Here is a 15,871-nt window from a genome sequence, read left to right on the forward strand (position 1 = left end):
TGCCCCCCCCCCCCCGGAAAAAGTTTAAATGACTGCCCTGGGGGGAAGGGGAAACATTTCCAATAAATGAGAAAAAAATTATTTTAATTTTTTACGCCTAAAACAACTATCCTATCTATAAGATCACAACAAACATGAATTTTAAAGCAACTCAAATTTGTCGCGACGAAATTACTTCACTACAAATTTGTACCGCGACGGAATGAGTCTACCACATATTTGTACCTTTGTAGCACGACGAATTGACGCTGCGACAAATTGAACGCGACGAATTGACCTAGACTCTCCCCACCCCCACCCCACGCGAGTATCATAAATGTCCTTTTTTTTTCCTGAAATATGGTCAGTATTACATAACTATATGTTCTGCCATCTATATTTCATTTTTCCTGATAGAGAAAAAATGTTTCCAATGTTTTTTGGTCAATCTGGCAACACTGATCAAACTTTATAAAAAAAAACGAGGATCGAGACGTCTGCACCTGAAGCGTCAGTGAAGCTTTTGAAGTGATGAGATGTTTGATTGTTATTAAATGCCTCGGTCGAGGATTGGCGGTAATAAACTATCGGTGAAGGCTTTCAACCGTTCGATTTGTCAAGAACTTGGCGCATAAATCGCTTTGCGAGACTCTTGTTTGTTCTCGCCAAATAGGACATCAATGAAGCGACGCCAATGAGATGTCTTGATACATGATGAGCGGCATGAATGCTTCGTGTCAAACTCACGGGCTCATCGTCTTAGAGGACAGATAGAAATCCACCCCTTCCCCCAATTTCCTAGGTGATCACCACAGGTGACTATGCTTTGTGTTTTCCATCGCCGTTAAACTTTTCTCGCCATGCCGGTGTGATTGAATTCATTACATGTCTCTTAATACAAATACAACGCCACAACAGGCAAATTGCCCAACGAGGTGGCTGACTTAAGAACATCATGGATCCCCGAGCCATTTTTTGGAGGCGTGGTTTGGCGCTTTGGCTGTATCAAATTTTTTCATTGGTGGCCGGAATGTTTTTCATATCAACGTGCTATATTTATGTGTTAGATTCTAGATATATGGTATACCGTAGCTTGGTGACTATTTTTTTATTTTGAAACCCGATTTGGTGCTATTCGCTATGGTGGAGAAAACAGAGTTTAGTTGCCCTTATTGCAACCCGATGCATAGCGTAGGGAAATAAAAAAGCTTTTTTACTACCTGTTTTTTTTCCCATCCACCTTCCGCCACAGCACAGTAATAATCCGCGTAATATTGGAATAATCTAAAGGGCATCCATGCGTGCTTTGTAACCAAGGAATTGAATGAGCGGTACGTACACACTGGTACTATACCCAATTTTAAAAAATCATGAAAATGTATGAAGAAATTTACCGAAAAAATAAATCCCTGAGGGTTTGATGTTATTGTGAAGTGTCTGCCCAACAAAAGTTTTGTTCGGCAGAGGGGAAGGACTTGGCGGGGGGGGGGGATTCTGGTGTGCCCCCCCCCCCCCCCCCTGAAATGTGACAAAATTACCAAAAAAGGGAAAAAGATGGCCAAATCTCCCCTGTGGCATGCGTTTCTACTGCGCAACGCAACTAGCATTGTATAAAACAGGTAGCAATTGCGCTGATGGTTTTTTCTTGTTGTCTGTGTTGCAATTTCCCTGGAGATGCAACCAATAAGGTCATTACAACTTTGTCGAAGACCTTATATCCAATTGGACAACTTTGAACAGGGTCACATAGTCGGGATGTGTGCAGCTGGCTGGTCATACTGAGCAATAGGCTGCCATCTGCACCATACCGATGTGGCTATGCAAAATGCTGGCAGCAATGGTTGCTGCAAGAAAGTCATCAATAGAATGAAAGCTCCAGAAGGCCAAGATTCACGAATGAGAGGAAAGATTGGATGATTGCAACAGGCCATACCGTCCCAACGGCATCATTGTCCTCTATCCAACATGCTACACAGTCTTCCATATCGCCCATGGTACCTTCCACCATCTCACAGTGCTTGGCTGTGGCAGGGTTGCGCTCACAGAGGCCTTTAAGATGTCTGTCTTTAACCCCATAACATCAGCAAAGTTGTCTGCAGTTTGTAGCTGATCATCATGGCTGCCAGCAGACTGGCATCGCATAGTATTCAGCAATGAATCCTGCTTCAGTTTTGAAGCAGATGACCATCGGATCTGTGTGTGGAAGGGGCCAGTGGTCCCATTCAGCCTTTGTTTTACAGAGGTATACAGCCACTACCCTGGTGTGATGCCTACCACACCAAGTCTACCCCTACTCTTACGACAGCAGATCACCTTTAGTTATTCTGCATACAACTTTAACAACACAACAATATATTGATGATATCCTATGGCCGGTTGCATTATCCTTCATGGCATGTCATCCTGGGGGGTGGGGGAGGCATTTTCTAGCAAGATAGTGACAGGCCCCAAACGGCTGTCATATCTCTAGACTGCCCCCATGCTGTTGATACTCTTCCTTGGCCAGCAAGGTCACTGGACCTTTCGCTAATCGAACATGCGCAACTCAAACATATTGCAACATTTGTGAATCAATAAATCTATCTCATCTGCAAGCTATTCTCTCCATAAATGCTTGATTTTTACATTTGTTTCGCAGGGTTCTTTAGTATTTTATCTGTCTTCGGTTTCATTCATTCTTTCATTGTCCAATTGGCTAAAAAAAATTTTTGCTTTATATTATTTCGCTGCATTTTTTTGCGGGCTGAAAAATCCCGCGAAATTCCAGGGCCATAACTTAGGGGGGAGCAGGCAAGTCTGGTGCCACAGGCACAAGACTAGAGGTTAAACGGGGGGTCAAGACACAAAATTCATACAACTGTTCCTTCCACATTACGCTAAAGCGCCAAAATGCATTTTTCCTTGGCTGGCAAAGTATCTTGCTGCCCTGCTCAATCTAATCTTTGCTTGATGCAGGAATGAAAGAATACTTTGTAGTTCTATGTATATCTGAAATTGTGTTAAGTTTTTAATTTATAAGCCATGGTATAGGCACGAGAATGAATATGAAGTCAATATTGCAGTAGGGGGGAAAAACCCTTGAAGCTCAACCTATTTGAATGAAGTTAATAAGATGGGTAGGACCTTAAGATACAGAGAAACAAGGTTTGAGTCAGCCACTTCAATCAATTCTATTGAGTCCACTATTTAAGAATTTTTCCAAATCTGTTACTCTTATTTTCCGGCATGATGAGTAATGTTAAAATTTTTCATCTCAAAGTTAAACAGTTGAGTGTTCAAAAGAGTACTATCATTCACACATTGTTTTGGATAAAAGAGAACATTTGCTGTCGTAATCAAATGTGAATCTCTGTATGTTTTTGTGGTTTTTTTTTTAATACGTATTATTTCATTACATGTAACTTGGAAGGGATAATGCTGTATCAGTTCTTATATATATCATATCATATGTATATATAATCATATATATGTATCAGTTTGTTATATTTTAGAAAATATTCGGGTTATTTGCTGGTCAGGGAAATAATCATCTGATAGCTATCGGACTGACTGTAGTCAGGGAAATCTTTCACTCAAAAGTTGCAGGAACACTGTGTAGGAATCTGCAAAATCATGGATAAGGAAAAAAATAAATAAATGCTGAACAATTGTAAAACTTTTTGTCTGCTACTGCTATTATACCATACATGCATCTCGTCCATATTCATCTGTGGAACTTCTAACAGATTGGTACATACCAGAATGTGCATGTAGTGAACGTAACATAAAATTTGTTTTAGTGTAGTGCTGCCATCTGCCATCAATTTTTTCTAAGTATGAGTGAAATCAAACTTTTTGTCTTTAAAATTCAAACTATAGATGTATTGGATGAAATAATTTGAAGAAGAAACAAATTTTTGAGTCATTGCATCTTGCTGGGAACGCAGGCCCATCATTTGGGGGGGGGCTGTTGCCCCCTCCCCCGTGGCTTTTGAAAATACACTAAAAATGGTATATATATACATACATTGAGTACATGTGCTTTGCCCCACCCCCTGGAAAAAGTTGAAATGACGGCCCTGTGGGAACGTGACTAGACTAATAATGAATGTGTTTATGCTGAAGTGGAGGAATTGGTACCAGGGTGGAAGTTCAGCAGCTAAATTGACTGTGTTTGACCACTTATGGCTTATGAAAATCTGCAAGTCTTCTGGGTCATTTTACTGGTGCAGCTTGTATGCCAAAGTGCCACCCCCCTGGTGTGGCCTGCCATGCTGCAGCTGACCATTATGCTGGCCTTCGAATTAACCTTCAATAGTAACTAACCTTCATTCAAAAAAGTTGGCCACTTCTCCTGATTTAATGCACAGAAATCTTGGATGGATTTCATACTCAAACCAATAAGAAATTGTTTCTTGTCGATAGTGCATTAATGGAGAAAGTCATTTTTGAATATTAATCGAAGTATAAATTTACTTTCAGAAGTCTTCCTTATGGATTATGAATTTGATCTGGATTACCCTGACAATATTCTAGAAACATATGATTATACCGAAGATGATTATAATGATGATTTTGGTCAGTATTACTCGCTGAGGGAACTATGGAATGACTGCCTTTCTCCGACTTTGATTGATGGCTTTAATGGAACTTTTACCGTGTTAATTTGCAGTTTGCTTCTTCGCTTCACCTGTTCTTTAGGTTCGTATAAATTTTCTTCTTTCACAAATTTCCTTCAACAACATTTTCGTTTTTAATTTGAAAGTGATTTCGCCAGCAATCAATTCCATTTCTTGTGAAACTGCATATATGTATAATTTGTTCACCTTGAAAATAATAAAGTTAATATATATGTCTTCTCAAATTCTACATTTATTTTAGGGTTTTTGCCTGCAGCCGTTGTTCATATTACCTCTTATGTCTGTGGTGTTTACTGCCTGTGCCATTATTTCGGCAGGGACTCCATATTCATATTTATCTTGGCTTTACTCGGATATGCAACGATATGGGCGATGTGGAAAGCAGTTGGGAGACTCAGTGGGCCCGTTTGTGTTGTGCTGTGCTTTGTTTATTTCATTTTATGGTAATTATGACTTTTTATATTATGAGTATTTAAAAAGGGCCAGATTTCAATCTAAGACTGATATTATCTCTCAGTGAAGCTGATTTTCAGCCTTCAAAAAGAAACCAAGTTATAGATGCTTGTCACTTAACTTTTGATTTTTCTTATTATTGATAGGTGACCAATGCAAAGTTTTGATTAAAACTAAATTTTGAGGAAAAAAGCAATGGGAGTTCTTGAAAATACTGCAACTCATTTTACATTGGAAATTCCTCAATAAGTTGTGCTTTAATCTACTTCTTCCCTCAATTAAAAAATAAAATCTATAGGCCTACTGTGTGAGATATTTAAAAACAATGAATTTTCTGTGCAGTTGAAGGGTTGAGTATGTGTAAACTTTGCTAGCATTGGGTGGATTTTGAACAATGATGGTAGCCTCGTATAACAAAATTTTCCCTTTTGATAAATTTTTCCTACGCATCTAGAATTAATGTTCTGCCATCTATCGGTAAAAGCACATAGTCAAGTATTTAACAGTGTAGTTTGTTTGTGGCTAAGTTTATGGTGGAGAGAAGGATAGAGTGTGTTTGAAAATTATGTCACTCCCCACTATCCATACGAAGGTTTCAAAAGCTGGCTGATGCAAAGATTAATTCAGGAAAGAAAATTCAAGTGTCTCTGCAGATCTGTTGGCAGTGTCAGCGAATTCAAATCGAGTAAAATTAAATTTGCCAGCTTTTGCTGAAAGCGAGGGGGGGGCGTAAGCGCAAGATTTTTATTTAGGATGAATAAATGATATATTACCTATTTTGTGATCCATTTGATTTCTTTTTCTTTTGGAGACATTTAATTTTTTTTTAAATTTTGTTTCTGTAGTGAGCTGTTTATAAAAGATGCTGCTTCATGGCATAAAATCAGAGGTATGGAATAGCTTTGTTATTATCTTTTTCTTCTGAGTACATGCTGATTTTATTGCATTACCCTGATACTGTTTCTTGAGAGAAACATGAGCCTGTGTATTTTTACTGACTTTCTATGTTATCAAGGCTATCTCAATTTTTATCCTGTTCCTAATTTATTTAAGCTAGACACATTTTCCCACTTTTATTTGAAGAAAAAAATTGTGTGTAGTAATAAAATTTCATCTTAGCTCTGGAGTTCAATAAAAGTTTTGAAATATAATATTTTATGTTATATTCCAATAATATTTAATATTTTAGTTAATATTTTATTTACCAAATGTGTAACTTTTAGTGTATTGCAGAGAAAATTTTTACATCATATATATATATTTTTTAGGGTCACAAATGATACTTGCAATGAAACTTATATCAGTAGCATTTGATGTCGATAATGGTGTTCAAAGTCTTCCTCCAATCGAACAATTTTTTGGCTATCTTTTTTGTGTCGGAACTGTGATATTTGGTCCATGGGTCAGCTTTCATTCATACTCAAAAATTCTCCATCATAGAGGAAAGGTTAGTTGTGTGATAAGTTCATTTTCATCTATACTCTTAAATCAAATTGTTTTTCTTATACGTCTTATACACATGCTGAAGTATGTGTGTGAAGATATTTAATTGCATGGGGTACCTATAATTAGATAGGATACGTTCAAAGATGGTATAAGACCAAGATCATATCCTCCCACTTGTATCAATGATATTCATCTTAATTGTAGATTCGATTTGATATCCATGTGTTTTGCTTATTTTTTCTTTGCCATGGCAGACTGGTTTCCAGTTTTTGTTCATGTTCTTTTTTTTTTATTTCGTAAGCTCATTATTGACTTTTATCAATTCAGATTTCATTGCTTTCAGGGTGTTGTCAATAGAAATCATTAATCTCTTTACATATGAAAATATCAACTTCCTTTTTTTCCTCTCCATCTCAGAACTTCCAGTGGGCATGCAGGGTTATCTACAGTATTCTCATGGCATACCTCTTTCTTACTGTGTCAACTTGTTGGTCATCATGGTTCTTTCACAGCACTACCTGGAGGTAATTATAAAATAGGTTCTTCTTTTACTTTTTTAATGAAAATTTATTGACCAATAATTTGATAACAATCGTTTAAAATGATTTTATTTACAAGATTTTTCTGTGCAATCTTAAATCTGTCTTGGCTTCAAGTAGTTCAAAGTGCTTGAGCTTTTCTGTATGGTATGAAATGTTTTCTTGTTAACTGAATATTTGCTCCTGTAGTCGTACATTTAGTGATTTGTTTTAAAAAAAATTTTTTTGTTAGCAAGTAAAAAACTATTACTCACCTCAGTTTTGAAGTTATAGCAATCATTGGAATAATTTTCAATCTATAAAAATTGGAATAATTTGAATAATTTCCAATGCTTCTGATTTTTCAGCCTCATTAAAATCTTTCAATCATAAACCAAATTCTTACGATTTTTCATATCTTCATAGAAAAAATCCTCAAATTCTGCTTCACTTGAATGAAAAATCCCTAAAGAAAGTACTCTTTCAGTCCTTGCTGTTCCAGGCTGACATTTTCTCAAAAAAATGTGGGAAATTAAGATTCCAAGTATAGGAAATCAATAATTGTCACCAAATATGAAATCCAGAATAAGCCAAGTACTCAATTATAGCTAAAATTTCCAAAAACTCAAGTGTTGGAAAACGAAGTGCTACTGCAAATCACTATGGATTAAAATGAATTCTGCCGAAAAAGAAATTTTAATATGGCAAATATGCAAGATACATTATTCATGTTTGTAAACATTTTCATTTATGTGTATGCAAAATAATTTTTATACTTTATTTCAGTGAAGAATAAAAAATGTTAGTAGGCTTCATATTGAAGATATTGAAAAAAATAAACATTTTTATTTTTTTTTTTTAATCAAGGCAGCAAAAAATATGGGAACGTCCCGGGAAAACAGGTCTTATTGTCACTATGCAACCCAAAAAATTTCCTCCATTTTCCCTTTCATGTGTATGGCATGTTTTTCTTTGGTGCGAAATATTTCATCATGCAATAAACTATAAATTGATTCCGACTAATAAATAGGGATTAATAATTCCCAGATTTTTCAAGTCTGAGAATCGCCACCTTTATATTTTAATAAGAACCCCTAAATTAACAGGACATGGCATCTGTTGCTGCATAGAAAAGAGCAAACAGTCGATATATTTCAATCAAAAGAAATATTCTTGATTTACCACCTAGTGAAGATGTGTAGTGGCAGACAACATTCTCTTTAAACTATGCATGACCAAAAATTCTTTTACAAAAAAAATATCCTGCCACACAAAAGAAATTCATTATATTGCATGCAGAAGCATGTTTCATCATTCCACTTATTTTCCTTACAGAAATGCTTTGATATCTCACAGAAGATGTGAGGTGGGGTGAATTTGGTTATGTCATTCCACTCAGAAATCCAACTGTTTTTTTTTACACAGGGTAACAATTGGCTGTATGGGAAAAAAGAGCTGTAAAGGGCATGTTGGTTGCACCTGCAGATGAAATGTCTGTCCCAGGTTTTTAGGTCCTGGACCATGGCTTAGTAACCATCAAAAAAATTATAGTCTAAATGTAATTCCAGCCATGAAATTTTACATACGACTTAAACATTCTTATCTTATTGAAAAGGTGGATTGGTGCATACCGTGATGCTTTGTCTTTCCGTTCAAGTCATTATTTTGTAAGTTATCTTTCTGAAACTCTGGCAGTAACAGCAGGGATATCATCGAGCTCTTCATTTTGGTAAGTCATAACAATGGATTCATAGATCATGGTATTGAGAAATCATAAAAGCTTTCTTTAATTCTCCCTTTTCTGTGAATGTGATGTGCATGATTTAGATTCAAATTATATAAGCATGTCAATTTATGGATTGCTCACTTATTTGAAGCAGTTAGAGCAATGATTTTGGAATAGTGGGCCGTGGCATCCCAGACTCACAAAATAGATTAGGGGTGAATCGGTATATCATAGTAATTCAGGGGTGCTGTTGAAGTACCTCAATATCAGACAGGGTGTCGTGAGATGGGCCTATTTAAAATTCCAAACTGTGTGGCGAACATAATTTTAGAAATCTCCAAGTTAAAGAAATGTGAGAGTATCATTTTTATTTTAAGTGAGATAGCAAAATAATTTGGGAAATACATCATTAGTTTCACTTGAGGCTAGGTATTTCTCCCTCAGGTGTGGATTATAATATCAAATAATATGTGCAAGATATGTTAAAAATGTTTTACATATAATACAATAGAACATAGGTTCATCTCAATTACATCAGATAATCAATGTCAGTAAATTGATTTCTGGACAATCAAATATGCATCTAGTTAAAGATTGAGTATCTTATGTACGAATTATGATGAAACCGGTATCTAACGATAATGTCTATACTGATAAACCTGCCTATATTGTGAATGTAAATCTAAATGTAAATTTGACACGTTAACCATTTTTGTCAGTTTATAGTTTGCAGCTGTATAACATGGTTTTTATAACATTATTTTCTGATGAATCACAATGTGCTTGCTACTCCTATAGGAATCGGCGAAAGCCCGAATTTTGGGCGTTGGCTAGATCAACTAAGCCAACCAGTTCGTGAGGTGGCAAATTTTGGGCTATCGAAATTAGTTTCTCATAAATTTTTTCAATTTGGCAGATGCAGTTTGCTGACTATTTTTTACAGCAAATAAATGATTATCATTCAACGTTTGAGTGGCTTAGACAACATAAAATGACTGAGGATTTTCCCATGGGAGATTCTTCTGCAATCAATGTATTAGGGGGGGGGGGATTTCAGCTACCGGTCTCACAGACCACTACAGTTTTTCTCTGTGGTCTGATCATTTAATCAGTGGTCTCAGACCAACGGACCACCAATGACTTCGAACACTATTGTTTAAATTCAATTTTAATATATGTATCAACATATACTTTAAGTTTAGTCATGAAAAAAATTTAAGAACTGTTATTCCTCTTGAATGCAGGAGTCTTCCAGTTGCACATCCTGATAAAATTGAAGTTCCTCGTTCACTTGTTGAGGTTGTCACAAATTGGAATCTTCCCTTTCATTTTTGGTTGAAAACCTGTGAGTATTTTTCAATTTTGCTTTTCAGCATGTTTATTATCAACATAGATATCATGAATTTACAACAATATCCCTAAAGTTATGCGGGGAGGGGCATGCTCTAGTTTTAATTAAGCTGGACTTTCAGCACAAAATAAACATATAAATTGAGGCATTTACCACTTTCACTTCTTATATGAAAGTCAGATGGTGTCACTTCTCAGATACACAAAAAACACACAACTCTCACATCAACATATTGAGGTCTTGCCAATACTTTGCAGTATGCACAGATTCATTGAAAATTTCCCAAAGCAATGTTCATGAAGTGCATGTGAAATCTAATAGCAGGTGCTACTGATAATTGGTACATAAATCATGCTACAATTCTGTGTACAAATACATGTGAATGTTAATTAATCGGGGCTAAATTTTTAAGGAAATATTCATTTTCAAATATTAGAAAGTGATTAACTATAACAATTAAATCAAAATCACGAACTAAAAATTATCCTACACGTATTAAAATATAAAGTTATTTATACGTTGATGTGTGTGTGTGGGCCTCTATAAAATCTTCAGCAGACTCATCTGATTGCACAATGTCTATTATTTTTTGTGCAAATTTTCTTCACAGCATAATATTTTTTTTTATCAATCCCTAGGTAACATGATTATGATGACATTATTGATTTTTTATTGAGAATCAATTAAATCAATATTGATTTATTAATCAAAGATTTTTATTGATTTATCAGAAATTATTCAACTTGTTTAAAAGGCATATGAAAGAAGTTGGTTTCCATGAAGTAACTATAGTCAACACTCGTTATGATGACACCATGGGTTATTGCTACCATTCCATTACAATGTCCTGTATGAAGTCCAAAATTCTCCCATATTTATCCCACATTATTTTTCATCCAATATCACAACTCAGAAAGACTAATATCCATTATAACAACTCAGAAATACTAATATCTAATACAGCAAGTTAAAAAAAAATATTCAATATGACAAGTTAAAAAAAAATATTCAATATGACAAGTTAAAAAAATATATTCAATATGACAAGTTAAAAAAATATATTCAATATGACAAGTTAAAAAAGACTAATATCCAATGTAACAACTCGGCTCCACCCTGCCTACCTTTTTTTGCAAAGTAATGTAAAAAATCAGGTTTTTTTTGTTTGCTAAAATTATGTTCGGCCTTCACCCTCGATGTTGGATGATTTTGTACATGGGTGTAATTGATTATTACAATTTTATTAATATTTTCTTATCCGATGCATTTTTGCTGCAATTGCTTACATTGTAACAAAGTAAATAATAAATTTTATTTTGTTCAGTTATTAATTCCATTGAGAAGCTAAGACATAATGACCTCCCAATATAACGTCCATCTTCCATAGAATGAATGGGATTGTTATGACGAACGTCAACTGTACTAAGGAAATATTTTTTCTCTCTCTCAAAAAATTTCGCTTGAAATTCAAGCTGGAACATTTGTGGCTCTAAATGTGTTTAATGTGTGACTTCTTTCTTGATTTCCAGAAAGTTTAAAAAACAATATAAATGCTATTATTCCATGTTATTGTATTTACTAGTATAGTAACTTATTTGTTTTTGTTTCCGCTTGTTTTACCCCCTGCCCCATCTTTTCTTTTTCTTTAATCTTACTCAATTTTTTTTATTTTTTAGATGTCTTCAATGTTGCGAAGCCGTTAGGGAATTTTGCTGCCGTTCTATTGACATACACAGCAAGTTCTCTTCTCCATGCAAGTATCTTATTCTCTTATGTTCAGTATGTCATTTCCTTTGCATACTACTGAACCGCACAAGCACCTTGTGAAAGTCTTCCAAATGGAGGGCTGGCTCGCGTTAGCACCTGCAGGGATCAAACGTGGGTTCTCACTATGGGAAGCCATTACAAATGCACAGAGATTGCTTTGGGTGCTGAAACAAATCTTTTTCTTTTTTTTATCTATTTCTTTTAAAACCTTGCAACAAAGGAGAATATATTTACAAAAAGGAATTATGTAGTTTTCTTCTCTGAAGTCAGTGATATTTTTATATCAAATCTCCTATGAATCTATAGCATTTCTGAGTTATAAATTGATTTAGTGTGAAAGAAAGTTATCTAACATGATTTGAATGAACAAAGAAAAGCAGCTGCACAGGGTGTCAATTCAGGGGGGGGGGGAATCATTGCAGAAAAATTTGTAAAAAATGCTTTGTCTATAAAACTCAAACTATGAATGCATTAGATAGAATAATTTGCAAAAAAAACTAATTTTTTATGTATGCGAATGGCGTTTATGAATCAGTAAATTTCTGGGATCTTTTATTGATGCAGCTTATACGCCCCCATAGTGGAGTCGAAAATAAATCTCACATAGGCGAGGCTTTTGTTTTAAGCCATCCCTGTGGACAAAGTTTGTTTGTTAATTAAAGAAATACTATAATTTTTGGCATATATATATAGCCTACAAATTATCTATATTTTAAGTTGAAAATGTTCCTACTGTAAATTATCTTCTGATGGTGATTGCATGTTTGGTGCCTTGATTACATATGACTCTGTTGGTACAAATATATTCATCATAATTGGCAAACTCACAAAAGGAATATCCAGCAATTAGTTGATGGTGTCAATAAGTTATTTACCATAATTAAATGTAACATTCCCGCATGTACCGATTCGTTGGGGGTTCCACGGGGGGGGGGGTGCATGTGTGGTGTAGCAGTAGTGGGTAGGGCCCCCAAAAAATGGCTCGGGGATCCATGATGTTCTTAAGTCAGCCACCTCGTTGGGCAATTTGCCTGTTGTGGCGTTGTATTTGTATTTGTAAAGTATGAAATCTATGAGAAGTTTTGATTGAAACTCTTTTCCACAAAAAAGAAGAAAAAAATACATTGTGATTTCTGCAATGGGCTAAGATCATGTTTGGTAAGAGTGTCGTGCATTTTGTACGTTATTTTTACTTATCTTTTATTAATAAAAAGCTTTCTTTTTTTTCATCCAAATAAGATGTTATACCATATGAGTTTATGATGAAATTTTTTTCTGATTTTAAATTGTTTCTATAGGGCTTGAATTTCCAGCTCTCGGCTGTACTTCTGTCCTTGGGTGTTTATACATATGTTGAACATGGTAGGAATTTAAAATAAATTAATATAATGTTTTCATTTTTTTCTTTGAGCTATAAAATTCATTTTTGTGTGTGTTAAATATCAATGGTTGATTTTTTTTATTTTTTTTATTTTTTTTTTTTATTGCGACATGAAGTACAGCGTTTTGCTCAAAGAACTGGCTTGTATCACTGAAACTCGCCCGACATTCCCATAGATAAAATCAATTATCTCAGCCAAACATATGATTGGCCCAATATTCTTCAAGTTTATGGTCAACCTTTATATCTCTTCATATTTCTGTGGAGGAATTTTATTTAAATCTAATGGAATGAGAGCATAAAAATGAGCTTTTTGCACGCTGAAGTGGGCCGGTTTTTTATGCGCAACTCTGTACATGAAAAAATAGAGGAATGCATCCCATGTGCTAGCGAACATGGCATATTTCTAGGCAACACCACAAGCATGATATTGCAACCTTGTCGAAAAAAATATTACATTAATTTTGTTTTTGTTTCCCCCTCCCCATTTTATATACTTTTACCAATTTGAATTAGACAAAGTGAAGGAAAAGAAAAAGTATCAAACACCATAACTTTTTTTCTCATTTCTAAAAATATAACAAAGGATTCCATGCTCGGCAGCTTTCTGCTGCTGAAGAACAAGTTTTATATTCCAGTCAGATGAAGTTAGGCTGAGATCTCAGTTCCCAGCTTGAGGTGTGTGTCAAATAGTGACTGTAAATTTGAATTGCATTCTTAAATTCATTCTCATAGATTTATGATACATTAATAATCTGTTGATTTTTTTTCAGGTCTCCGAAGAAAATTGGCTGCTATATTCAGTGCTTGTATATTAGCTAAGAGATGTAATACTTGTGACCATGCACACAGACAAGTGAGTGACATTTCAAGTTTGAAATAGATTGTGATTGAATGTTAATTTGTTATGAATTTTGAAAGTTTCTGATTACAAAACATTTTTGTCAATAACAATTCCATCTCTGTCTGAATGCTGCTGGTATTATAATTTAAAATCAGCAACTCCTGTTACCTTCAAACTATTTGAAGGATTTATTTAATAATGATGATTTTAAATTAGCTTCTTTAATATACTTATGTTTCACTTAATTGAAGCATTACTTCAAAAATATATTATGTTAAATGTAAATTTTTAAACCAATATAGGACAATCCATATGTTGTTGTGGTCAATTTGATGTTTGGACTTTTATCCATGTTTCATCTGGCATATTTGGGTGTCATGTTTGACAGTTCATCTCCAATCGAAGAGAAGGTGAATACTTTTTACAATTTTGGTTAAATTTTGGCTGCACATTAACCCATTTGTATCTCCCCTGTAAATTTACTTTGTGTCCTTTATCACAGAGCATTGTTGGGGGAAAATGGTTTTAACTGTCCGTATAAGCACATTATTCTGCACTCAGTGTGATTAGAGGCACTTGCCATTTGCAGATTAGTCAGCTTATTAGTGGATATGAATGGATTAAGTACCATCATTCACACTGACCTCTTATGAGTGTAGATAAGTTTGATTTTACTATAATTATTTACTACATAATGTTTGTTATGTTTGCATGTAATGCTCATCTGAGGATGCTAAATTTATTCCAGAGAATATTTATATAGTAATTCCTCAAAGTAACACATTAGGTTCGATCGACTTCAGTCATTCAAGTCTGGGTGCTATTTTGCATGAAAATGTTAGTTAACTTTGACCAAAACTTACGAAAAACACATATTTTTCCTTCTCACTATGGGTATACCACCATGGAATTTTCCTAAGACCTCACAAAATTTAACTTGCCCCATTGCTGCAATTCGGCTTTCGAAAAATGCTGTATTTCTTATAATCTGTGCAAATGAAAATCACATGGTAAATGCTTTGAATGTTTTGATAACAACATTGGTCTATCAAAAGAAATAAACTGCTTGTGAACAAGAAAGTCACTTTCACCCATGGGGTGAAATCAGTGGAGAGTTTGCAAACTGGGTACATTTTAAATAATGAATTTGGAATTATGTTTATTTCTTTTCTAATTTCTTTTCTTATCGAATTCATAATTTTTGTGGTTTATAATTGTTTTTTTTTTTCAATCTTCTTTCAATAGGGTTATAATATGCAGCACACATTGAAAAAGTGGTCAGATCTAGATTTTGCAAGTCACTGGGTGGCACTTGGAGTATACTTGTTTTATATATTGATATACAAATACAAATACAAATACAAATACAACGCCACAACAGGCAAAATGCCCAACGAGGTGGCTGATAAAAAGATGCCCATAAAAATATGGTTGTCATATGTTTCAAAAATACAGCAACCCAATTAAAAATGCAATTAACACAAATTACAAACAATATATACACATGATAAAATATTATACAATGCCCATAAAGAATACTTATGGTTGTCTTATTCTAAGAATGGATAGCTTCTCGATTTACCCCAACATGTTTATCGTATTTCTTTTTAAACGTGTCAATTGTGTTACAATTTACTACCTCCGGGGGTAAGCTATTCCATTTATTAACAACCCTATTGGAGAAAAATTCCCTGCGACACCATAACCTTGCATTGTCCCTCACCAATCGATACTGGTGTCCCCTTGTAAAAGCAGTCGATTGGCGGTGTACTAAAAGTTCATGGTCC

At 34.6% G+C, this 15,871-nt stretch overlaps 1 protein-coding gene across 1 annotated transcript; it reads left to right on the plus strand.

The window, feature by feature from the left end:
- The first annotated feature begins 436 nt into the window (after positions 1–436).
- On the plus strand, positions 437–15,583 carry por (Protein-serine O-palmitoleoyltransferase por). The gene is made up of 13 exons (XM_089254952.1): positions 437–794; positions 4,441–4,659; positions 4,840–5,041; positions 5,897–5,940; positions 6,320–6,498; positions 6,915–7,021; positions 8,631–8,744; positions 9,986–10,086; positions 11,769–11,845; positions 13,158–13,221; positions 14,014–14,096; positions 14,387–14,494; positions 15,330–15,583. The coding sequence occupies exons 2-13, from the start codon at positions 4,452–4,454 to the stop codon at positions 15,549–15,551; spliced, it is 1,509 nt and encodes a 502-aa protein (XP_089111078.1). The 5' UTR covers positions 437–794; positions 4,441–4,451; the 3' UTR covers positions 15,552–15,583.
- The last annotated feature ends 288 nt before the right edge of the window (positions 15,584–15,871 follow it).

Source organism: Pholcus phalangioides, unplaced genomic scaffold (genome assembly GCF_987345545.1).
Source record: "Pholcus phalangioides strain wild (caught in Gottingen) unplaced genomic scaffold, Ppha-v1.0 ptg000042l_1, whole genome shotgun sequence".
Classification (NCBI taxonomy): domain Eukaryota; kingdom Metazoa; phylum Arthropoda; class Arachnida; order Araneae; family Pholcidae; genus Pholcus; species Pholcus phalangioides.

Bases quoted from the DNA above. Each gene is read 5' to 3' on its own strand.
- por (XM_089254952.1), top strand. From the start codon at position 4,452: ATGGATTATGAATTTGATCTGGATTACCCTGACAATATTCTAGAAACA. The intron at 6,499-6,914 runs GTTAGTTGTGTG...TCTCCATCTCAG, and splicing joins TTCTCCATCATAGAGGAAAG to AACTTCCAGTGGGCATGCAG. The intron at 11,846-13,157 runs GCAAGTATCTTA...TTGTTTCTATAG, and splicing joins CAGCAAGTTCTCTTCTCCAT to GGCTTGAATTTCCAGCTCTC.